The 26,572-nt window shown below is 42.5% G+C and overlaps 1 protein-coding gene across 1 annotated transcript in view; it reads right to left on the reverse strand.

Annotated features, from left to right (window-relative positions):
- The window catches only part of HEPHL1 (hephaestin like 1), an 86,998-nt gene that overhangs the window by 27,593 nt on the left and 32,833 nt on the right, over positions 1–26,572 (reverse strand). Inside the window, exons 6-13 of the mRNA XM_008688360.1 lie at positions 23,822–23,990; positions 21,333–21,472; positions 21,050–21,181; positions 19,268–19,479; positions 14,005–14,155; positions 10,617–10,829; positions 5,633–5,846; positions 507–646 (exon numbers count right to left, since the gene is read on the reverse strand). Coding sequence (XP_008686582.1) covers positions 507–646; positions 5,633–5,846; positions 10,617–10,829; positions 14,005–14,155; positions 19,268–19,479; positions 21,050–21,181; positions 21,333–21,472; positions 23,822–23,990 — 1,371 coding nt within the window. The remainder of the gene's footprint in view (positions 1–506; positions 647–5,632; positions 5,847–10,616; positions 10,830–14,004; positions 14,156–19,267; positions 19,480–21,049; positions 21,182–21,332; positions 21,473–23,821; positions 23,991–26,572) is intronic.

Raw genomic sequence — 26,572 nt, forward strand, 5'->3', positions numbered from 1 at the left:
AAGCGGGGAAGGAAAGCTGGGAGAGCTTATCTGATCACCACATCAGGCAGCCCAGAGCATCAGACAGGCCCAGTACGTCCTGAGAAGGCCAAGTTCAGGGCCTCCTGAACTCAAACCAGGCCTTCCACCTTTAGCGCTCCTCTCATGTAAGAGGTTTCTCTTTTGCTTGAATCATTTTTATGGTGTGTTCTTATGGCTGGTTGCATGGATAATCCAGGACCTCGAAGCAGTTATGCAAACACTCTGCCTGCTCTTCTGAGGCATCAGATTATTCCAAGTTAAAATGTCCTGGCTCAGCAGAGGGATGGGAAAGGAACTTCTGGGCAACGGATGTTGGTTAGACAACCCTGATGAGTGTTATCTGGTTATCTGGTTGACTATTCTTTGAATGAGCATGCTCCCTGACAGTGGAAAGACGTCACACTTGGATGAATGCAGTCAGGCTACTCTGTCCCTTCGTGGGCCACCCTTGGGCCGGCCACACACGGCTGCAATCTGTGCCATACCCAGGAGTTCCAAGTGCTTCTCTCGTGGCGGTCGGGCCTTGATCTCCACAAATTCTCCATCAGTGTATTCTCTGTAAACCACCTTCCTGTACTGAGAGCCAATCCAGTTTTCAGTGTGGTTCATAAATATATCTCCATGTCTGTAAATCAGAAGCATCAGAAATTAAAGTTGCCAGGATGTAGAAAACCCTTGAGTGCTTCTGAGTGATTCAGGGGTACTCCAGAGCAGTGTTTCCCAAACCTGGCTGCTGTCAGGATCTCCCTGTGGAGCTGGACCTTTGCACCAGGAATCTGCATTTGAAAGCACGGGGGATAGGGGCAGGCCAGCACTGGCCCAGATCTTACTCTTGGGGACCATTGTTGCAAAGCCCTGCTGGGTGCTGAATGGGGTCAACCTTAGTTAGAGACTCACATGAGATGGCACGTTTCTTCTTGGGACTAACTCATCTCACACACACGCACATGCATGCACACATGCGCACACTCGCGCTCTACCATCCCGAATTCCTTCAGATTTCACGTGTATCATTCCATACCTTGTTCTACTTTTCCACTTTAAAGATCTCAAGAAAGACTCTGGGTTGTATATTATGCTTATACTCATATACAAATACAGGCACAGTTGATTCTTGTTATTCACAGGAGTCATGTTCTAGAAAGTCACCTTGAACAGTGAAATAATGAATACTGAACCATTGTTCCGACGGGAAATACAAGGTTAGGTTTTGTAGGTGTTCACAAGGCATGGCCCCAAGATGTGCCATTTTGGCATGTGGATTATTTTAAACTGACACAATCAAGACCCAAAAGATCCAAGAAAAAACTTTGACCTTCTCTCTAATTGCCTAAAAGTATTTAGGTAGCCTCCAAGAAGAGGCTATTACCATATAAGTAACTATATTATAATATGAACGAGGGGTGGGAGACAGGGAGGAATTCAGCAGTGTGTTTGTTAAAATCCTTCTCTCTGTCCCATTGTTTTGGAGTGGCCCAGCCCACATTGTTTACCTAACATTTACTCTTCCTCATCTTCTTATGAATTGCTCTCCTTTTCTTTGAAGTCCCAGACTCCTTACCCCTTCTTAGTTCAGGATGACACATAAATCTTGTTTTGCCTGACTGTCTTTGGAATCTCTCATGTTTATGTGGATTCTCCCTGTGTAAGTAAATTTGATTTTCTCATGTCAATTTAATTCTTAGACCAGCCAGAAGAATTTGAAGGGTAGAGGAAAATCCACCTCCCCCAAACCTCCAAAAAAACCCCAGTTTCTTCAAACCTCTGGTCACAATATTTTCATCGACAGATTAATAAATACCCTTGTTTTATGTGTGTTTCTGTTTAACGACATCTCATTCAATATGTATTGCTGATTCATTGACTGAACTCATGGCCAGTAGCACTCTAACTCACGCCTGTCTGAAGCTTCTCTAACACGTAGTTCTCCTGTAAGGCACGTCACCGCCTTCTTGCTCTGGAGAACTCTAGGCAGCACTACTCTGGGGGCCCATTTTAAACAGCTAAGTCACCAAAAAAAGCACACACACACAAAAGTAGCACTAACTAGACCACAAAGAGGATGTCTGTTTACAGTGTGAAAGCTGAAACAAGAAGGCAGAGGGGTGCCTCACGTGTCTGACCTCAGCTGGGAGCATGCGCATTGGGTGACGCAAATTCTTTGCTACTTTATGCATCCCTGTAAAACCACAAAAGCACCAGGAAAATTGATTTTGGTGTTACAAAGAAACTTCAGTGAGTGGGCAAATTCACAAACATGGACTCTGCAAATAACGAAGACCAACTATATATTTCATCCATCACCAAGACAGATGGTCACAAACGATGGGGGGAAAAGAACCTATAGGTTTTCTCTACAAAACATAGTAGGTCTCACATCCTTCCATTTCCCTCCACGAAACTACCTGCACTCCAACCCAAGCCACCTGCATCACTTACCTGCATGAACTGAGTTGCTCCTGGTCATTCTACCTGCCTCCCGTGCTCCTCCCGTCCCTTTGTCCTCTATACCACAGGTAGAGCGATCCTAAACTATACATTCAACCAAGAGAGTCCTCGTGGAAAACCTGTTGATGGCTTCCCACTGCCCAGTTCCCCAAATTCCTCACACCCCTTTGCTATCTGCCTCTGCCAACCTCCCAAGCCTCCTTTTCCATCACTGGCACCCACACGCTCTAGGCTCTGGTCATTTTAAACATTGTCTCTTGAACTCCACGTGCCGTCCCCACCTCTAGGCCTTCCATGTGTTATCCCCTGTGCCAAGAACACCCTTGCCACCTCTTCAACTGGCCTATTCCTCAAGTCCCAGGACAAAGACTACTTCCTCTCAAGAAGCTCTCCCTGACCACCTCTCCTCTCCCCCTGATGGGGCCATGTGCACCTGCTGTGAGCTCCCCCTGTGCCCTGCACTTCCCCTCTCACAGCGATGGCTTCGCTCAGTGTGCTTGGTCTAACGTCTTCCCCACGAACCATGAATTCTGTGTGGGAGAGGACCTCACCTACCCTTGTTGGCACCATTTTACCAGCACTGGGTACAACGCCTAGCACACAGCAAATGCTTAACAAACGTATGTGTATCTTTGACCTAGACCATATGCTTTCCAAAGGAAAATTCTTCTTTTTATTTTCCAGGAGTCCTAGTAACATGTGTGGTAGTGATCCAGACACCTCTGGAGCTACGCTTTACAGTTTGTCAGCTTTCCTATTCTGTAAAGTGGGGTGATGACGATGCAGCTCCCGAGGACAGGTGTGTCCTGTCCCAGGATGGGTGTGGAGATGCTGTGGGTTAAGTGCTGTAAAGGGCTCTGCCAGACACATACTGAGCACCATGTAAGCGCTTCCTCTATCTCCCTCTTGCTGGGATGTCCTGTGGGATGCTGGCCAAGGCTGACCAAATGGGTCAAGGACATTGTGGGGGTCATTATGAGATAGGGTTTGTAAAACCCTAGCAAAATGAGTGGCACATGGCGGGTGCTCCATACGTGGCAGTTATTATCTCAAATCCTACGCTGGTGAGAGTAAATGCATATGAGGCCACAAGCTCAGGAGTAAAGGAATACAGCTTTATTTCCCTAGAACAACTTAATCTCGGTTTTTGAATCCTCTCCCACTGCACAAACCCTGGCATTGTGCTGATGAGTCCCATTCGTTGCTTTTCTGGGATCCTGAGGCCTTCTCAGTGTGTTCTGAGAAAGCCCTAGGGAAAGACATCTGGGTCCCAAGGTGAGGCAGAGGGTCTGTGCTAACCAGGAGAATAAATGTCTCAGGGATGACCCACACTGACAGGTGGTTTGAAAACCAGATGTGCTCCCTGACAAGGCTTTGGCTCAAAAGGCGGAGGCATAACAGCTGGAGTGCGGAAGGGGCATTTGTCCCTGGGCTCCCAGTTGCAGAGTGCAGCAGTGTGCCTCTAGGAGGCCTGGTCATCTCCATCTGTACTGAGTTCTTCTCTACAGATCCGTTGTACTTTGAATATGTGAACGGGCTCTCCTCGTTTTACTCTGTTTTCATTTATTTATGGGCAATATCCCGAGTGGCAGGGCAGAGTGCAAACACAGCCAGCGCCCTCTATCTCTCTAGGTCCTTGGGGAGACAATCCCAGAAGACTGAGGCTGGAGCCTCCTGCCCTCCCAGAGAGCTGGTGGTTGGAAAACCGAAATTACACTGAATTTTGAGAAAATCATGATGGCTGTGTTTCTTATACTCTCACGGACTAAGAATATACATACAAAATTATTATGCAATTATTTCTTTAGTTCTAGCAGCCTTTTAGTAAAAATCATCATTTTAGAAAAAGCTGGATCACTCTTCATTTCACTTTCCACTGCCCCAGTATGAGTCTTGAGCTTGTATCGGCAGCACTGGTTTTGCAGGAGAGGGGTGTCTGGTTTAATAAATAGGTTGGTGAATCATGGAACAAATTTTAAATCGTCCTGTCCCTGAGGCAAATCTTTTTAAAAGGGAAGAATCATTTTGTTTCTTCTTTTATCCATAAGGTGACGCTGTTCTACTCTCTTTCCCAGGAGTCTAAACCCTCAAAACAGGCCAACAAGTCAGAAGAGAAAAAAAGACATGTTAAGCTAGGAACAGTTGGGTATAGAGGCTTTGTGTGCGGCATGGCCAGAGAGAATTTATATGGGGGCGGGTAGGGAGCTGATAATACAGAACAAAGAGGAACAAAGCCGTGCGAATTAACATGGTTTGGTGGTGAGAACACAGATCTGTCCTTCAAAAGGTCTGTGTTCAGTTTCAGTGCCCTGACTAGCGGTTAGTCTTAGCTCTCTGCACTGAGTCTCCTGGTCTGTATATGGGGACAGGGAATTACCCACGCAGCAGATTCTTGTTGAGTGGAGGGTATGAACTTGGGGGAGGAAGTCTACCGGTCAGAGCCAGGCAGATGCCTCTATACCTTGTTTGACTCGACCCCAGTACACATGGGGCGGGAGGCGAAGTGTGCTGGGGGACCAGCGCTCACATGCCTGCGCCAGGCTCCAGCCTTGCTGACTCTTCGGTGCTTAGCACTGGCCGACAGTACTCTCAGGGAGGCTCAACCTTGGGGACTTTCTGGATACAGGACCTAGTAGAAAGACCGGCTCTGCCCATCTCAATTCGGGAATCTCTGCCAAAGCAAAGCCTCCTAGCTGCTCGCTCCTAGGCTCTTACCCATCTGGATGAATGCCCTTTCCCTGCGGTCTTCAATCTACACAGCCCATCCGCTCACCTTGCTGCACACCCCGTCTCTGCCTCCCTCTGTACCATTTTGTCTTCACAGTCCCCCTGTCACTGGGATCAGCCTCTTAACCTAAGCCTTTCACGCGAGGCGCTCGCTCAAAGGCACACGCATTCTTGGGCCAGCCACACTCGCAACTGGCCACCGCCCCCAGGGGATGCACTGAGCCTGCGGGGCGGGGCGTGCCCCCAAATGACTTCAGACTCCCCTCCTGGGGTGCAGGCAGGCAGCTAGCTTCATTTTTTGTGCTCATAGTAACAGTCTCTGTCCTCCAGAATTGTGCAGACAAAACCAAGGCAATGTTAGGTTTCCCCATTTGATAAACGTCTACAGAGCATGTGCAATCCCACCCAAGAGACTTGGCGGCTTCGCCCGCGGTACCTTTCCCCTCCTGCGTCCAAGTGCTGCTTTTCGAACTCCCAGTTTTTGTTAGGGGCATAATCCCATTCTACCTCTTCAGCAGCGATGTAAAAGGTTCTTATCATCCCGTACGGCTGCTCAGAAGGGTCCTTGTTGCCACAGCTGTTGACCTCATATATCTGATTCATGCCTCTCACGAAGTGGTGCATGGTGGAACAGAACAGCCTGAAAATACCTGGAAGAGAGAGACGGCTTGGCATTGTGTGTTGAACTCGATTGTTTTGGTTTTGGCTTTGGTCTGCTAGCGATGTATAGCATTTTGTTCCCAAAGAAATAACTGGTAAGGTGGATTTTCAAAATACCAATTTTCAAAATACCAATATCGTATTTTCCAGCCAGACTCCAAGGGGAATAAATTACTGTGAATATATTTACTTACCAGGGGGAAAAAAATACCATCTGAAATTCATTTGTAATCAAAAATGAAAACTTGCAAAGTTACTACCGAGAAATCATTTCTCTGGGTCTTCCCCATTGTACACACCTGTTAGAAGAGCGTTGCTCCTGGAAAATCACTAATAGGTATGATTATCTTAGCCCAGCCCAGTTTAAAATGAACTAATTACCTGTAAGATTAATATTTCTACATTGAAATTAGAGCAGATTTCTGAAATTATGTGTTTTGCCCTAAAGGATTTCATAAACTATACAACATGAAATATACACATAAGTTATTATTATTAAAGCCAGGTGTATTACTTCATTAAGCCTTTGAGTGAAGGAGGTTCTCATTACCAGGGGTTGATCTATCTTATGCCAGATGAAAAGAAAAAGAAAATCAACTAGATTTCTCTACATAATGCCAACAATCATGTCTGAGAATTACGTTATTTTATAAACTGATGCCATTTTCCAGATTGGCATTCTAGATTAGGTAGATATATCTTAATTGAACTTAGCATAAAATCATATAAAACAAGATTATTGGAAGATATTAACTGTCAGTGGAATTATTGGATCACTAAATCTTCCCTTCCTTTCATAGACTGTAATTAGAGGCAAGTGATCAGTGATTAGTCTCATTAACCATCCACAATGCACAGTGATAGCTTTTATCATGCTACACATATCAAAGTATTGCAAATTACCCCTTGAGAATGAGAAAAACCCATTGGTTCGGTGGGTACTCCAGCCCCCTCAGCACCGACCAGGACCCTCACGAGGAAGGGTCTCTGTGGAGTCCCGCAGAAGACACCCTGACGTGGAAAGAGCTCCCGCTGTGTGTGTTCTTTGCCAGACAGCACATTTTTCATGTGTTCGTCATGTTCTTTGCTAGCCAAGGAATTATCTTCTCTGAGAACAAAGAGGAGTTTAAGGCCTTGATTGTGGTGATAGCTTCATGGATATATACTTACCTCCCAACTCATCAATTTGTTGGGTTTTTTTTTTTTAATGCATAAATAGCCATTTACTTTTTCTACCATTTTGTTTTTTTTCATCCCCTCTGGTAACCATCAGTTTGTTCTCTATAGTTAAGGGTCTGTTTCTTGGTTTGTGTATGTGTCTCTCTTTTTTTACTTCCTCCTTTCCTTTTTTCCTTTGTTCATTTGTTTTGTTTCTTAAATTCCACATATGAGTGAAATCATATGGTATTTGTCTTTCTCTGACTGACTTATTTCACTTCCCATTGTACTCTCTATAGCTCTGTCCATGTTGCAAACAGCAAGATGTCGTTCTTTTTATGACTGAATAATATTCCATTGTATATATTACCACATCGTCCTTATCCACATTTGGGCTGCTTCCATATCTTGGCTATTGTAAATAATGCTGCTATAAACATAAGAGTGCATGGACCCCTTTGAATTAGTGTTTTTGTATTTTGGGGGTAAATTCCCAGTAGGGTGATTCCTGGATCTTAGGGTAGTTCTATTTTTAATTTTCTAAGGAAGCTCCATACTGTTTTCCACAGTGGTTGCACCAGTTTGCATTCCCACCAACAGTGCATGAGGGTTCCTTTTTCTCCATATCTTTGCCAATACTTAATGTTTCCTATGTTTTTTATTTTAGCCATTCTGACAGGTATGAAGTGATATGTCATTGTAATTTTGATTTGCAAACCCTAAGATTCCACCAAAAAACTCTTTGAACTGATAGATGAATTTAGTAATGTCGCAAGGTAAATCAATGTACAGAAATTTGTTGCACTCCTATACACAAATAATGAAGCAGCAGAAAGGGAAATTAAGAAAACAATCCCATTTACAAATGCACCAAAAACAATAAACTATCTAGGAATAAACTTAAAAGAGGTGAAAGATCTGTACTCTGAAAACTATAAAATGCTGATAAGAGAAATTCAAGATGACACAAAGAAATGGAAAGACATTCCATGCTCATGGGATGGATGAACAAATATCAAAATGTCTATACCACCCAAAGCAATCTACAGATTTAATGCAATCTCTATCAAAATACCAATAGCATTTTTCACAGAACTGGTACAAACGATCCTAAAATTTATCTGAAATCACAAAAGACCTCAAATAGCCAAAGCAATCTTGAAAAAGAAAAAAATTGGAGGTATCTCAATTCCAGATTTCAAGTTACAGTACAAAGCAGTAGTAATTAAAACAGTATGGAGCTGACATAAAAATAGACACATAGATCAATGGAATAGAATGTAAAACCCAGAAATCAACCCACAATTGTATGGCCAATCAATCTTCAACAAAGGAGGAATGAATATGAAATGGGAAAAAGACAGTCTCTTCAACAAATAGTGTTATGAAAACTGGACAGCAACATGCAAAAGAATGAAACTGGACCACTTTCTTACACCATACCCAAAAATAAACTCAGAATGCACTAAAGACCTAAATGTGAGACCTGAACCCATAAAAATCCTTGAAGAGAGTGCAAGCAGTAATATCTCTGACATCAGCCATAGCAACATTTTTCTAGATATGTATCCTGAGGCAAGGGAAATAAAAGCAAAAATAAACTATTGGGGCTTCATCAAAATAAAAAGTTTCTGCACACTGGGTGTTATATGCAAATAATAAATCATGGAACATTACATCAAAAACTAAGGATATACTGTATGGTGACTAATATAACATAATAAAAAATTAGTATATAAAAAGTTTCTGCACAGTGAAGGAAAAAATAAAACTAAAAGACAACCTACTAAGTGGGAGGAGATATTTGCAAATGACATATCCAATAAAGGGTGAGTATCTAAAATATATAAAGAAATGATACAACTCAGTACCTCAAAAACAAATAATCCAATTAAAGAATGGGCAGAAGATATGAACTGACATTTCTGCAAAGAAGACATATAGATGGCCAACAGACACCTGAAAAGGTGTTCAACACCACTCATTGATTTGTATGTATTAAATATCTATAGGTTTTTGTTTATCAGTCATATCTGAATAAAGTAGTTAAAAAACAAGAACAAAGAAAAAATATGTGAGTTGAAGCCTAGGGTCTACTCATATTTTGGGCACTATTTTTGGCCTGTAGACATGGGACAGGAATTGGTGAAATGACCAAGCTATTAAGCAGTCACAGATTTATACTTGCCACCGGATGTAAACTGGGAAACATTGTCATAAGCTCTTTAGAACCTTGTAGGGCACATGTGTAATATGCAAGGCGCTGGAATAATTAACCAAGTCCCTAAAATTAGTCCAGCCAGCTGTTGCTTTGCATGTCGGTTTCTATGGATTAAAACTGGCTGTTTCCCTTCTCTCCCATGTTTGGTCTTGAAGAGCATATTTTTAAAAATCATTGTGCCCAAGCACCCCTTGGCTTGGGTGATTCATAACTGGACAATTATCCTAATGTGGAAAGCTTAAATACTCCAAGTCTGTAAAGCAGGGATTATGGAGCTCCTAGTTTCAGGCAGTTCTCAGTCAAAAGTTTTGAAGCACATGCCTTAAGTTTTTAAACAATGACCCCTTGAGGGGCATTGAAACTGCACTTCTAGTGTGAAGTAAAGAAGTAGACATCAATTCATAAAGGACACAGTCAGCAAGTGCTCATCTTGGGTAGAATATTGGTTTCTTTTTTTTTTAGAGAGAGAGATTCATTTATTTATTTAAGAGAGAGAGAGAGCACGTGTATGTGAGGGAGTGTGTGGGGAGGGGCAGAAGGAAAGGGAAAGAGAATCTCATGCAGACTCCCTGCTGAGTGGAGAGCCCGAAAAGGGCTCCATCTCAGAACCCTGAGATCATGACCTGAGCCTAAGTCAAGAGTCAGATGCTTAACCCAGTCACCCAGGCCCCCATATTGGTTTCTTTTAAAGACTAATGAAAAAGTTGGGTTGGAGAAATATTTTGAATGCCCATAGCATCTGCTATCCTTATTTTTCATGTGACAGGTAGCATATGCTGCCATGTGTTGCCCTGTCTTTTATAAAAATGTCCCAATTATGTAATTAGCTTGGGAATCTTTAAGAGAAGGGATGAGTACTGGCACTTCAGTGGGCCCTCCATGGATTTCAGACCCAATGTAGTTTCCCCTCTAGGGAAACCAAAGGTACCCAACACAATGAAAATGGAGAAGTCTCCAAATAACTTATCAAAAGGCTACTATCAGTCTCTAGAGAAGGGAAACCAGGTCATGCCCATAACCTGGAAGCCTCCACGAGGCTGTCCATGCCTCCTACATGCCTCAGAGCAGCAACTAAAATGCTGGTGCTTGAAGAGAATAAGAAATATCCTCTTTCTTGGGGCCACATCATTCCTGGGAATGAATCAAGAACACTCTCTTAGGATTCGTGTGGCAAGGTTGTTTAGAGGACTTTCACTTCTGCTTTATGTCATTCTAGATACTTCTCTATTCTTTATACCGTGTGTTTGGAATAAAATAGTTAGGATCGTCTGATTGTAACCAAGGCTGTTTGCCTTGAAGTGCCCAAATTCAACCAATTTCTTCTAGAGTGTATGCCTGAAGATAGGAATTTGGTCACCGGAGACGGTCCTGCCAAGTTTACCTGCGTGGTCCGGCTGCATGAACACCGTTGTGGAGGTATGGGGAAACAGGGCTAGGGTGTCGCGGTGAGTCCCTCGTCGGTGGATGGTGTTCCCTTGAAAATAAACTCCATGCATATCCGTGTCAGTGCCCATTCCAATCATATGCCAGGAAACTCTGTCCTTTTTGCACATGCTTAGGCCTGGCTGGTTGCCAAACATAAAGCCATTAATAGCTAAATGAAAAGAAAAAGATAGTCAGAGCCCACTAGGATCTCTTAGATACTGAAAACACACCGTTTTAGTTAAGGATTATCAGCATGTGGGGGTGGGCTGTTCAAGTGTTCAAGTTCAAACTGTTTACAGAAGATCCTTACTACCAGAGAGTAAATAGTACTGGAAAAGTCACACCGTGAATCAATCCAAACTGGAGACTAAAATGAACAGTGAAGAATGAAAATACACAAATTGTGAAAATATCATATTTAACAATGTATACACAAGGGCACAAGTCCTAAGAATCAATAAGGAATAAATCAGGTTGTTTTCTGGCATAGTTTTTTTCTGACAAAATTGTTGGATAGTGTAATATGATACCCTGCAATTCACATTTGAGTTTTGCAGATTATAAGAGCATCATCCTTGTGAAAATGTTTATGAACTTCATCAATTTCCCCAAAGCCTGCTCTAGAACTCTTTTTTTTTTTTTAAGATTTTATTTATTTATTCGACAGAGATAGAGACAGCCAGCGAGAGAGGGAACACAAGCAGGGGGAGTGGGAGAGGAAGAAGCAGGCTCATAGCGGAGGAGCCTGATGTGGGGCTCGATCCCATAATGCCGGGATCACGCCCTGAGCCGAAGGCAGACGCTTAACCGCTGTGCCACCCAGGCGCCCCCTGCTCTAGAACTCTTGATCTGAAAATCATTTTCTTTTGAGATTCTTATCCTGTTATCACTTTTAAGTGTCTCTTTCTCAGTTTGTTCATTCATTTCATTTTGTTAGATCTTCATCTGTCAATGGATTTCCATTTGATTCCAAAAGTTGCCAGACATCCCTTTACTGAGTTCATGGATCCTGCACCATTTGAAAGATTTGCAATTGATTGACATTGTATTTGCATGTCTGGTCGGTGGAGAAGGTTTTTTTTTGCAGGGGAGGAGGTCCTAAATTTATAAGAGGTTAGTCTTTGAGTAAGTAATTTTGCCTTTTGAGTACTTTTACTTCCCTACCTGAATAAAATAACTGAAGGGCCTTTGAATAATAATGACTTAGATAATGAAGACCTTCTGTATCTCCCGAAATGAAATAGTTTTCCTCTTTTGTATCAACTTCAGTCCACGGAGAGTGACTCCCTGGAGCAGTGCCTTGAACAGAATTTAGAAACCACATTCCCACTCTGTGGGGGATGAATATATTAACTGAAGGGCACTGTTTGAGGGGTGACTACACATAATTATGTCTCGTGCTTGATGTCCCTTAGAGAGATAAAAATTCTACGCTGCCCTACTCGTTACTAATTTCCATAGTAGGAAAGAACAACTATCATACATATGAATGATCTTCTTTTATAATCCCATTATCAGATAAAACTACTTTTTATTTCTGTGTCTGTAGAATCAGTGGTACTTGGTAATTTTACTCAAATATCTGGGATTGTTAGTAGAAAGTCTAAGAAGCCTGGAGGCTTCTGAGAAGAACACTGCATTTTCTGAAAAAAATCTTTGATAATGCTTTTGCAAATAAATTATGTAAATCTTGTCCATTGAACGTTAAAGAGATTTTTGTAATCTGGGGTGTTAATAATTTAGTCCTTGGCTGGCCGGTAGAGAACCTTCTCTTGCCCTGGAACTCTAGTTTAAAGCCTCCCTTTCTGGAATATTCACTCACGCATTCAACAAACACTTCATATAAAGGTAGCCCAAGCACATGATAAGGTCTGGTAAAGAAGTTACGCTGTTCTGCATACGTGTGCAGCCTCGTCGCCTGACCCAATCAGTATTTGTTGACTAACCCAAGAACTACTGTAGGCATGCCTCTTTTTTGTCATAAAAGACCCCCAAGGACAGCTCACAAGCCCCTGGGGATGCCCTCGAGGGAAGGAGGTCAACAAACACCTTTGAATAGAGACTATATCGTAGGTGTAAGGCAAAGCACTGTCCACCATGTGAGCTACTTTCTCTTTGGTACTGTTGCAAGCCTGGAGATAGCATTTAATTTATAATTACCGTAAATTTTAAATTAAAATACATTGTTTTCCTTGCATTTTGTTTTAGGTGTCATGTTCTACACGTCCAATATATGAAAGTTTGACGTTGTCAAACCAGGGTGGGGTTGGATGTGACGTGGTCCTTTAGGGGTCTAATGCTTTCTCTTTACAAGCCTATCTTACATTAAATGTCTTTTGCAACTTAGCTTTTCCACAAAGGAATTGCTCCTTTTTTTGGCTACTAGGAAGGTTGGAAACAAATTTCATTATTCGGTTATAACAAAAATTTTATAGAAGATGGTATTGAAAATGAGTTACTCTGTGCTTTTCATTGGTCCAAGAGGAGACTGTTGGCATAAAGCACCCGGGATCATAGGAGTCTGTGAGCTGGCCGCTGTGGGTCACTTGGAACCTTGGACTTTTTTGGACTTCCTTGTGGGGAAGGGAGAATAGGGACTATTTTGTTATTTTCCCGAAATGTTTCAAAGGCAATACATAGTTGTTATCCTTGGTCTTAAAACAAGCAATTTGGCACCTGTTCTCTTAGAGTGCTTGCTTCAGGCCCCTTTGTTGCCTGCAACTTGAGTAATTGTTTGAGTCTGGACTTTTCGCTCATTATTTTGTCACCTCAGGTAATATGCCCAAGACTAATGAGAACCCTGTGTTAGTCACACCAGTTACAAGGTGGTTTGCCACTGTTACAACTGATATAAGAGACACTGAGAAGGAGAATTAAGTAATTCCTTCTAAGTAAGATCTGGGATGGGAATGGGTAGCTTTTTACAAATTAGCACTTCAGACAGTCCTTCACGTACTTGATAAGAGATGCTTTGCTGTTTAATGTGTATCTCTAATGATCGCTTGAATTATCAGACTTAATGATCTGATTATAAACCCAAGGGAGGGCGTTTTGTCAGTAATTTTGTACTTTTATAATGTACTGTGATCTTTGCTAGCTCATGTTCCGTGTTGCTTCATCTCAAGCTGATGACGTATTTCAGAAGTATTAATTAAGTTTCACAATATCGTTGGGAGATAGGGGGGTTTCACCATACCTTCTGAGATGAAGTCATGAAATAATTTACTTGTGACCAAGGACAATATCCAAGAATCCAAAATTAAGGTAGTTAAAACATTCAAAGCATTTTCACTTCAAATGCAATTACTCCTTTCCCTTACAGAAGGGAAAGTCATTTTTCATACCGTGCATTCGGTTGGACTTCACAAAATCCTTGTCTTCTTTGTCAATACTGAAGGGGTGCCATGTAAACCTCTGAATGTTTTCGTCAAGGTACTTGCTCAAATTCTCATCAAAGACTGTGAATAGTAGGTAAAATTCCTTGTCTATTCCTTTCTACAGAGAAGAAAGAAACGAACGTATCAACAGTACAGCTTGGAGGGAATTCTTATCTCTACTTCACTTCCAAAGTGAACAGGAAGTAAATGAGGACAACTGGGTCATTTTGAAAATCAGGATTCCAAGCATGATTCTGATAAATTCATTTTATTTCCTAAAATTTCACCTTCCTAATTACATCCTTCTCCCTCCCCATGAGACTTGCTCAGAGAAAATAAGTCCTTACTCAGAAACTTTCCTATACTTGGGACTCCTGTTTTCAGGCTGGTTGTCACTCTTTTATTCTCCATGCCCTGTCCTCTCTCTCTCTCCGACTGTGTCTCCTGGTCCTCACCCCTTGCTTACTCCAGCTGCCCTGGTCTTTTGCTCTTCTGTGATCACCCAGCTTCACTCCTGCTTCAGGAACTTTTCATGTGCTGTTCCCATTTCCTAGAAATTTCTCCCAGGCCTTGCCTGGCTTACTCCCCTACTCCATTTAGTTCTCTGCACAAATGTCACCTCCTCGAGTGCCCTTCCCTGACCACCCTGTCTAAAACGGTCACCTGGCTTCCACCCTGCCTGCAAACTCACTCACTCACTCCCACTATACTCTTCATCATAGCATTTATCTCCACCAGAAATATTTTATTTATGACCTTTTTTTTTTATTGTTTTCCCACCACATTGTAGCTTTGTGAGGGTAGGGGCATTTTGGGTTCCTCTCTGTGTCCCCAGTTTTAAAAAAATGCCTGGAAAAGCAGGTTCTCTATATGTTTTTGAGTGAAATAATGAATTCATATAACCTGTGAGACTTTGCTAAATTATGTTAGCATAAGTTGAAATTCAGGGGACCATGGATTACTTCCCACTGTGTCTATTACTAATCTATTTGAGCATGTCTGACCACACAGCATCCCACATTGCTGAAATATGCTTTTTTTTAAAGCTGAATCAGAGAGGCAACTGTATTTTCTGTCCCTCAACCATCTTCCTATCTCTAATGTGCTCCCCTCCAACCCACCCTTTACCCTGCTGCCTGCTCTGGAGGGATCCCCAGCAATGCCACTGATCGTATCTCTCTCCTTCTGAAACTGGACAATACAGTCTAAACGTGGAGTGATCTTGTCCTTGCCTACCTGCTCAGCCTCATCTCTTGGTCCTTCCCTCCTGGCTCTTTGACCAAAGTGAGACCAAGCTCCTTACAGCAATCTGAACTCACTGTGTTCTGCAGGTCTCTGTCTTTCATGCGTGCATCCCTTCGACTTGAACATCTCCCTCCCTAACCAACCTCAAGGGCCAGTTTAGCTGTCCCACCTCTGTGAGGCTTTCCTAATGTATCATCGAAGATGTGGGTAGCCTTTGCTTTATTCTCATACCATACCTTATATACATTTACTGCTTTTATCATGTGGTGTTTTAGAAGGCAGTAGTTTAAGATCATAAACTATGAAAAGGAACAATGTAGGCTTGAAATTTTTCAAAGTAAAATATAAAAAACTGGGGAGAAATAAGAGATCGAATATATTTTAAAAGATTCTGGGGTTCTAATATCATTCTGCTGATCCACTGTGGGAACTAGGACAAGTGATTTACCCTCTCTAAGCTGTAATTCCCTTATCTGCAAAAGGACGATAAAAGTAGTCACCACTTCCTGTTTTTTGGTGAAGGTTAAATTAGATAATATAGGTAAACTCAGCATCTGGCAAATTCTAAGTGCTCAATGTTAATTGTGATTATTAGCTGTGATTGCAACTGTCCATAAAATAAGAAGCAACCACTGAAAGGTGTTGAGTTGAAGAACCTCATGACCTGTGAGTAATTTGGAAAGTAACCGGGTCTATGAGGGTGGGAAATTAACCCAGGAAAAGGTTAGAAAGTGAACCTGAATGATGGTTAATTTTTTGTGTCAACTTGACTGAGCTGCAGTATCCAAATATTAGGTCAAACATTATTTTGGGTGTTTCTATGAAGATGTGTTTGAATGAGATTAACATCTGAATTTGGTAGATGGAGTAAAGCAGATTGCTCTCCCCAGTGTGGGTGGGCCACATTCAATCAGTTGAAGGACTCAATAGAACAAAAAGTCTGACCCTCCCACAGGTAAAAGGGAATTCCTCCTGCCTTTGAAGTGAAACACTGACTTTTTTCTGCCTTCAGACTCAACCTCAAACACAGGTTCTTCCTGGGTCCTGAGCCTGCTGGACTTTTGTGTCTCCTGGGTCTCCTGCTTGCTGACTCTCTCTGCAGATCTTAAAACTTGTTAGCCTCCATAATCACGTGAGCCAACTCCTTATAATGAGTCTGTTTCTGTTTCTATATACATCCTTATGGTTCTGTTTCTCTGAAGAACTCGGATTGATCCACCCTGCTACTTGTGCATGGAATGCATCTGAGTGGTGGCTAGAGTACACAGCACAAAGCTCTTTCGTGAAGAGTACTACATCAGTACAATTTAGGCTCCCATAGCAGCAGGGAAACTGGGAGGTCTGAATCCTGGTCCATCACACAACTCTGAGTGTTGAAATGTGGATACGGGAAGTGAGTTTTGCAAATAAGGTCATCCTGGAATTTTTAGTGTCTACTCGCAGGCCACACATTTACTGTTTGAGTGTGTGTAATGTGGCATTTTCTGCTACCCAAAATTCTTAATATGATTTTGGAGTGCTTATCCTATATTTTATTTATTCAACCATAAATATCGGTTGAGTATCAACAGTGTACTGGGCATTGTTCTTTGAAATGAAGATAAGACAGACAACTTTCATGCTCCATGCTACTTATATTCTTGTTAGAGGAAACATACCAGACACATAAAAAACAAACAAAGAAACTGTCCGATGGTGGTAAGCGATATTAAAATCAGGTGATGTAATAGGGTATGACTTTAGCTTGGTGATCAGAGAAGGTTTTTCTAAGGAGGTGACAGGAAGAGCCAGCCATGCAAAGGTGAGGGGAAGGCATTGCAGGCAGAGGGAGCCTAGTAAAAAGGCCCTAAGCCAAGGATAAGGTTGTCTTGTTCAAGGAACAGCAAGGCTTATATGGATGGAGCAGAAGCAAGCATAAGGGAGTGTGGAGTCATATCAAAGGAAGAGTCAGAGGCTGCTAAGAAATGTAGATTTTTATTTCAAGTGTGATAGGAAGCTACTGGAGGGTGTTTAACATGGATATGTTTGATCTCATTTGCATTTTAGAAAGTCACACTTGCTTCCCTGTAAAGAAACAGATCACAGGAGAAACAGGGGCATGAAGAGGGGATGATGCATGATCTAGGAGAGCTTGGACCAGGCAAAATATATTTTCCTTTTGTTATGAAGAACACCGGAAACACAGCTAAATTTTCAAGTGTGCTCAGATTTGATAATAGTACAGTATCAAGACTCATTTCCTGACCTGGATAATTATGTTGTATTTATGTCAGAAAGTGACTTAGCTTTCTGGAAACACGCCGAAGAGACATCAAGTCTACAACCTACCACAAACAGGTCAGGAAAAAACAACAACAACAACAACAGAAAAATGAAGAGAAAGCTGATAAAGCAAATGAGGCAAAAGGTTTATATTTGGGGGATCTGGGTGAAGGATATATGGGAATTCTTTGTGGGGTTTCTTTTTTTTTTTTTTTTGGCAACTTTTGCATAAGTCTGAAATTATTCAAAGTAATTATTCAAAATAAGATAGGTATAGATGGCTGGATAGACAGACAGAGAGTAGAAGTAGGGAGTCTGATTAAGTGGCCATTGTGGAAAGCATGGGTGTTAGCAAAGGGCCCCATTAGCTTCTGGTTAGATTCTGTGATATCCATTCACCCCCGGGAGAATTTCCTGGAAAGAGATGTAAATACGTCTTTCATGTTCTCGATCTACCTGATGAGGAGAGACCTAAGCTTTGACCTATAGAAGGCCTGGTTTAGTATGTGTTTCATAAGTACTTTTTGCATTGAAAAAACTTTGGCCAAATGGATTTCTCTCTCAGTCAAGTCCCAGGTGTGGGGTATTTCAGGTTACTATTAATTTTTTCATGAACTTCGCATAAATGGACTGTCTATGAGCAGTGTTTGGCTCAGGCAACAAGCTTCAGATTCTATGAGGTGCTTCTAGCAAGCATCCAAGCTATCGTCAAATGGATGTAGCGGCAAAATCAGAACTACCTTACAGAAGCTTCTGGCACTCAACTTCCTGGGCTCAGTATTTAACTATAGGAAGCAGGGTAGTGTATTGGAAAAACAAACAAAGTTGGAAGCTCAAAGCTTAGTTTCACTACTTACTACTTGGGATATCATTCAGTGTCTCTGGGCCTCCATTTCTTTAGCTTTAAAATAGGAATGGTCATTCTGCTTTGCCTTATATGACTGTTGGGGTACAGTGTAACTGTTCAGTCTTATTACACATGCATTATTGAGGGCCCATTTGGAGGGCCAGTGACACACCGAGCCTCTAATAGACATTTCTAGGATTAGACCTTTGTGCAGGGAAATGAAAATCTGAGGTGGACCCAGACACTTTGCGTCCTCTACCTAGAAATTCCCTGGAGCCCAGAAGTGGGTGCTTATAATGCCAAACATTATAAAATATACCATGTGAATAAATAGTCTTGCTATTTCTGATTGGTGAAGTAAATCGAAATGGTTGCATGATTAGATTTTCCTCCTTTCATCAATGTGTTTAATATCATGTAGACATAGCTTGAAATGCTATACTTTGCCACACTAGTCAGTGCAACCAGCAAAGCCACCAAGTTGGGATTCTAACATGTGGCCAAGTTTGAGAAAACTTGTCCAATAAGAAAGGGTCCCAATTCCTAGTCCATGCAGATCTCTGAAGATTCTAGAATTAAAGCAATGCACAAGGACAGGGACCCACCAAGTTCCAGCCACAACAAACAGAAATCCTGAGTTTCTGGGTGGGCATCTATAACTTTCAGATCTTAAATTTACCTTAAATTTAAATTCAGATCTTAAATTTACAAAAAATAAAATAAAATACTCATTCTGTATCTTAAGTCAATTTTAAGAAGAAGGAGGAAAAACTGCTTTTCATACCTGACACCTTATTATACTCTAATCCCTAGCCATATTACTGCTCTCTCCCACATACAACCCTGAGGAGAAGTTAGTGACCTTTGATGGCCTACCTGTGTCCCATCGGCATTGAGAGCACCCTTCTTACAGACTAGTAAGGGCCCCACAAGGCCAGCACTGGTGTCCTGGATGGGTTCCACCGCTGAGAAGTAAAGATAGGTCAGACAGGGGGGATCATCGACTGTTGGGCTTACACTCTCAGGCACCGTCCATTTGTATGTGAAAGTTTCACCTGGCTTCACATGGGCCCCTGGCTTCAGAAATCCTGAGCAGATAAAAGAGACAGTTACTCTCAAAGCAGGAGCCAAGAACATTAAATTTGTCAGACTGGGTCTTCCAGCCCTGGGGTCTCTCTTTGATGATGTCTTTTGTAGAAGGACAGTTGTTTTCACTTATGTATCCTACCAGGGAGGTCACTGCCACAGTCTGCTGTTGTATGAGATAGAAACTTGTATCCAAGGGTCATCAGAGATTACATTTAGTGTCTTTGTAGATACTATTTCCTACTCAAATACTAGGTTTAGCAAATATGAGAAGAGTGATAGTTGCCTAACAATTAAATGTAAATCCATAAGCTCTCACTGAATGTCTTAGTATGTGGAATACATTATACTCAGCACTGCAGAGGATACCCCAAAAAGTTAAGCAAGCACCTTATCGTTAAAGCGTTTGAAATCTAGGCTGAACTGGGGAATAAGCCAAATAACCATAAGATAGAAGAAGTAAGTGAAGACACTGGGTGACAAAGCTGGTAAGTGGCAGGTCTGGGATTCAAACCGAGGGCTGTCTGATTCCAAAGACTTGGCACTCAGCCTGCTCATTAGATTGCCAAATGAACACGCTGAGTCTCCAGCCAGGCTGAGACCAGAAACTCTCTGCACCTTGTCCAGAGCTTTGCAGAAAGGTGCCCAGTAAGTTTGCTAAGGTAAGCAATAGAAAATATAGACATTTGGGCTGTCACTGGTGGTCTTCCTACACACACACACACACACACACACACACACACACACACAGAGTCATTGTGAGCACGTTGACCAAGGAGAGAGTATGGGTAAGAGAGTGTTGCTGCAGGATGGGGGATGATGATGGGTCTGGGGAGGTGGAATTCTCCCTCCATTGCTTCCTTCTCTGTTCCCTTACCATCACCTCAAAGCCTGCTCTGGACTGGGCCTGGCCCCAACCTTGGGCATGATGTATCCCAGACACTCATGTTGTCTGTTGCAGTGATGGGAAAGACTTCAAGGAGACTAGGAAGCTCCCAAGAGCAGTATCATGAGTGGAAGGATCGTTCCTGCAGCCACTAGGCAGAAGCTACCTTTCTTACATGTACGGAGTCTGTGCTACCCACTCTGTGATGGGGAGAGGCCGTATATGATGGTAAGCACACAAGACTGATTAAAAATAAATATTTGTCAACAGAGACAGAGCAAAGACCATGTGCATGATTTTGATGTCAACCAAACATTGGAAATCAGATTTTATCCTCAGCCTTTATCCACAGAAATCCCCTATAACCTGTAGTTGAAAAGCTCTCTGTCTTAGGGAAGTGAGGGTGACCGTGAACGTAGCTCACTTTAAGATTTAAAAAGGAAAGGAATGAACATTTCCTAAGCCTACTGTAGAGCAGACCCTGCCCTGAATTCTCTCTAGCTCCTTCTGAAGCCCTGTGAGGTGAGAGTCAGTATCTTCATTAGTAGGGAGAAGAGCAAGGCACAAACTCACACAAGCTCCCAGGGCTGGTAAGAAAAGGGGCCAGCATTTGAACCAAATCTATCCAGTTCTAAGTCTTCTGTTCCCTCATTCTCTTTCCTCCCAGAGGCCAGGCTGAGACTCACCATCTATGTTTGGGGCTGCATCAGAGGCCTTGTCATAGATCACGCCATGGGGCAAAATACTGTAGACTTTGTCGGCTTTGTTGGCAAAGGTCACTAGCAGGGTATCACCCACCTCTGCCCTGATGACGGGGCCTGAAAGATATCAAGAGGAGCAGGGAGAAGAGGATGAAAAGGGGCAGAAGGAAGTGAATATAGGCAGGAGAAGAAGAGTCATTCCATGTACATATATGCCCCGCTAATGCATCTCCCCCCATTCAAAACATGACAGATGGTTTTATTCTACCAAGAATTCCAAGATGGGCTTCTGCCTCAGAGAGTCTCTTTCTTCGAGTAAAAGTTGCATCAACATACTCCATATACTGAGCCTTCCAATATTTTCCTCCAATTCTGTTGTCCCCTTGTGTGAAGTAGAGCTCGGAGTCACTGTGTAAAAAATAGGAACCTGAGAGCACATCTCTACATATTCACCAGATGTCTTAATCATGGAGCTTCCTTTTATTATCTTTAGCTCATTCACCCCCCCATCTCCCCGGGAAAGATGGTCCAGTCTTCAACCAAGTTCCCCGGAATAGTCAGCCAGCCTTGAAAGTCTCCAGAGGGCTGGATGATGGTCAAGCTCATTCCTCTCTTAGCCACCGTACTTTCTTCCCCAGAGGTCCCGCAACCAAAGAAAGCGCAGGTGAACTCCATACTTACCGGAGTTGGAGTTCCAGAACGGTGTTCTACAAAGTAAAGAGCTAACTGGTTTCTTTGCAGGGTAAGTATCCCTCTATCTCTTGCTGATGTCAATATGAATAGTTTCTGCATATAGTAAGCTCTTTGATATCTGGCACGATTAAGGAATGGAGTGTCTAGTTAATCAAATAGTTTAGTCAATGGAGAGTTATTGTATAAGCTATATATGTGAAATACCAAATTCCAAAGTTGTGAACTATGGTGATGTGAATTCTGATGAGCACTATCTCTAGATACCTTATTTTTGCTGATGGTGCCAGCACTCCTGCAGGTTGGTTTTGTCTTCTCTCTCTGCCTCATCTCCTTATTTTGTTTGTTCATCCTTCCTTCTCTGTACCCTTTTGGCCTCTTTTCCTTGCCTTTCTCCCCGCTGTCACCACCTCCGTACCTGCCCCTGTCACCTTGTGTTTGCAATATTTTACAGAGCTGCAGCTGCACACTCCGCGCCCTCCCTCTGGCCTCAGCTCACTCCGGGTTCGCCCTCAGCATACGCACAGCTACAACATTAATCTCCAAGATGGTTATTTCCACGGCCATTTACCTGCTCTAACATCTTCCTCTTACAGCCGCCAATCTGATAAAGTTCAAAAGGATTATAGGACCTCTGCAGTTGAGATCCAGTTTACCCAATCCTCTCTCCATGGCGCTAGGCAAACCTCCACTCCCCTGCGCAAATCCTCCATCCAATCATTTTGATGTCACTAACCCTGGCATTTAAAATTTCCTTCCTTACGATTCACTTATATAATTTCCACTATTCTTCAAGACTCTGCTCAAGTCCCATTTCCTCCATGAAGTGTTCCCTGGCTGTCTCAGCTCTCTCTGAATGCCCAGAGAACTCACTTGTCTGGACAACTCGTCTTAATCTTATTTGCAACTTGCCAAATTACTTCTCTTCTGCACACATGGGTTCTTTCTGACTTGAGGGTGGGAACACTGCCTTAGACCTTCCTGCAACCCTCATGTCAGTTTTTATGTTTGTTTTCACATGTCACATTAAATATCAGTTAAATATAGTTTAATAGTTCATATTTTATAAGGTGCTTCAGAATTCTGGAAGGCTTCTAAGACAAAATTCCCAATGCCAATTCTCATTACTCTGCCTATGGAGAAATACTGGTCAATAGAATGTCAATATCAAACAGGTTCATATATGGTTCATACATATTCTTTAGGTTAGGTTCAAGGGCATTGGTTTGATGGAAGAATGAATAAATGAATAAAATTATGATTAAAGAAATGAAGGGTATCTTATCCATCACAAAGAGAATTTTAAAAACACTCCCTCAAACATAAAAGAGATCATGGGGTAATAATGATCATTCTTGGTATCATACTGCACGTCTTTAAATGCTTTCACAGACACCATTGCACAGGATTCTATAATATAAGTCACAGGAGTCCACATCTACTTAATGAATTGCTAGATTTAATTTGAAAACTACTACATGCTATGGGAGAGAAAATGATTAACAATGACTCAGGGGTCAGGGGAGGCTTCACTTAAGAGGTGACATTAGAATTAGATTTTGAAGGAAAAATAACATTTTGTTGGATAGGAAGGAAAAGGACACTCTGGGTAGAGGGGGTATAACTTATCAGGCTATCCTTGAACCAAAAAGGGTAGCTTTCCTTGGCCAGTTCACCTCCACTGAAAGGGATCCTGTCTTATTCTCTCTTCAAAACTGTCTTTTCCACATGTGCAAAGGCCTTATTCTATTCTCTATCAGCTTAGTATTTCTCATGGCACTTAGCACTGCAATTTGCACCCAAGACGTGCTCAAGAAATGTTTGATGAATGAATGAATGAATGTACTGCTTTGATTTAGGCAGCCAATCATGACACAATAAATACTCTTCCAATTCTCAGCAATAGGTTCTTTAAGGGGCTCAGAACCCTTTAAGTGGTGTCGTTACATCATCTATGGAGTATGTGCTCATAGGAAATGGGCTGGGAATACAAGTGAAGTCACAGGAAAAAGTCTAACAGATGCCTCTCTTAAGAGAAGCTTAGAAACACCAGCAAAGAGTACTTACCTGCCAGAAGCATTTAGGGGAAGACCACTGAATTTGTTATAGCCTTGAGGAGCATAATCCCAAAGAACTTTTTCAGCTGCTATAAAGTAGTGCCTCTGCTGACCCTTCATTTTGGGGTGAGGAATGTCACCTTTGCAGTTACCAACGTTGTACTGTCCCAGCATGCCAGCTGCAGAACAGAGGAAAACCACAAGTCAGAGTTTAAGTGCTCACAAAAGAAATCAGACAGGATAAGACTGATAATCTGACTTCGTAAACATTGAAAACTTTTGTACAGAAAATAGGAACTCAACGAAGTTAAAAGTGAAGGATAAATGGTGGGTAAGGGGATACCTTAACACATAGGACAAAAGATTAATATGTGAATATATTTGACAAATAAGAAAGAAGAGAGTAAATCTCCCAATGGAAAAATGGACAAGAGACATCAATAGATTATTCATAAAATCTATCTAAATACCATTGACCTATAAACACATGAAAAAAAACCAGTTCAAGGTTAATAGTAATCAAGCGACACTATTGGGGGATTGGGAAGATGGCAGATGAGTAGGGGACCCCTTTTTCAGCCGGTCCCCTGAGTCGAGTTGAATAGGTACCAGACCAGCCTGAACATCCACGGAATCAGCCTGAGACGCAGGAAGATACATCTGGATCTCTACAAATGAACATCTCCAGCGCTGAGTATTGAGGTACGAAGCGGGGAGCCGTGAAACCACGCACAGATATCGGAAGATAAATGGAAGGGGGAGGGAGCCACTGCGTTCGGCCCCGGGAAGCATTAGCCACCTGCACGGGGGAGCGGGCGGGCTCGCGGACTGGCACCCGCGAGAGAGCAGACTGAGACCATGAGCCGGGGAACGCGCGTGACCAGACTGAAACGGAGCTCCAGTGTGCTCACTGGATTCAGACTGAGACCGGGAGCTCCGGAGCGCGCGCAGGGTGGCTGGCAGCTGGTGGTGTTAGAAACACAAAGGACAGAAACGCGCTGGCCCTGGAAGTGAGGGCTGGGACACCGGGTGTCAGGCGCACATCCCGGGACGCTGCAGGGTTGAGCAGCACCAACACAAACAGAGTTAAAGTGGCCAGAACATCAGTGGAGAACGGGCCGCAATCCCTCTGTTCTGAGACAGAGGCTGAGATTCGGCCGCCTCCGCTGGGAGCCTGCTTCTTCCTCTCCCACTCCCCTGCTTGTGTTCCCTCTCTCGCTGGTTGGCTGCCAAATAAATAAATAAATAAAATCTTTAAAGAAGAAGCCCACATCCCTAAGATCCCTATAAAACAAGGGGCACAGCCTGGGACCCAGTCAATAATTTGGGCTCTGGACAACCCCGCAACCTCTCCTCATCAGAATGACAAGAAGGAGAAGCCCCCCCCAGCAAAGAAAAGACAGTGATTCTGTGGCCTCTGCCACAGAAATAATGGATATGGATGTAACCAAATTATCAGAAATGGAATTCAGAGTAACGATGGTCAAAATGATGAGTAGAATTGAAAAAACTATTAACGAAAAGGTTACTGAGAATATAGAATCCCTAAGGACAGAAATGAGAGCGAATCTGACAGAAATTAAAAATTCTATGAGCCAAATGCAGGCAAAACTAGAGGCTCTGACGGCCAGGGTCGCAGAAGCAGAGGAACGGGTTAGTGAATTGGAGGATGGGTTAATAGAGGAAAAAATGAAAATAGAAGATGGTCTTAAAAAAATCCACGCCCACAAATGTTGGTTATGGGAGATTACTGACTCAATGAAATGATCCAATGTTAGAATCATCGGCATCCCCGAGGGGGTGGAGAAAAACAGAGGTCTAGAAGAGATATTTGAACAAATTGTAGCTGAAAACTTCCCTAATCTAGCAAGGGAAACAAACATTCGTGTCCAAGAGGCAGAGAGGACCCCTCCCAAGCTCAACCATGACAAACCTACGCCACGTCACGTCATAGTGCAATTCGCAAATATTAGATCAAAGGATACAGTATTGAAAGCGGCCAGGGCAAAGAAATCTCTCACGGACCAAGGCAAAGGTATCAGAATTATGTCAGACCTGTTTACACAAACCTGAATGAGAGAATGAGAGAAAGGGTTGGGGGGGCATTTTAAAATTACGTCAGGCCTGTCTACACAAACCTGAATGAGGGAATGAGAGAAAGGGTTGGGGGGGGGCATTTTTAAAGCTCTTTCAGAGAAAAACATGCAGCCAAGGATCCTTTATCCAGCAAGGCTGTCATTCAGAATTGATGGAGAAATAAAGACCTTCCAGAATTGCCAGTCATTGACCAATTTCGTAACCACAAAACCAGCCCTACAGGAGATATTAAGGGGGGTTCTATAAAGGTAAAAAGGCCCCAAGAGTGATACAGAACAGAAAGTCACAATCGATAGAAACAAAGACTTTACTGGCAACATGGCATCATTAAAATCATCTCTCTTAATATTCAGTCTCAACGTAAATGGCCTGAATGCTCCCATAAAACAACACAGGGTTGCAGATTGGATAAAAAGACATGACCCATCCATTTGCTGTCTACAAGAGACCCATTTTGAACCCAAAGATACTTTCAGACTGAAAGTAAAGGAATGGAATACCATCTTTCACGCAAATGGACCTCAAAAGAAAGCTGGGGTAGCAATTCTCATATCAGATAGATTGGATTTTAAACTAAAGACTATAGTTAGAGACACAGAAGGGCACTATATTATTCTTAAAGGATGTATCCAACAAGTGGATATGACAATTATAAATATATATG

The sequence above is a fragment of the Ursus maritimus genome, unplaced genomic scaffold, assembly GCF_017311325.1.
Source record: "Ursus maritimus isolate PB19 unplaced genomic scaffold, ASM1731132v1 scaffold_16, whole genome shotgun sequence".
NCBI lineage: Eukaryota > Metazoa > Chordata > Mammalia > Carnivora > Ursidae > Ursus > Ursus maritimus.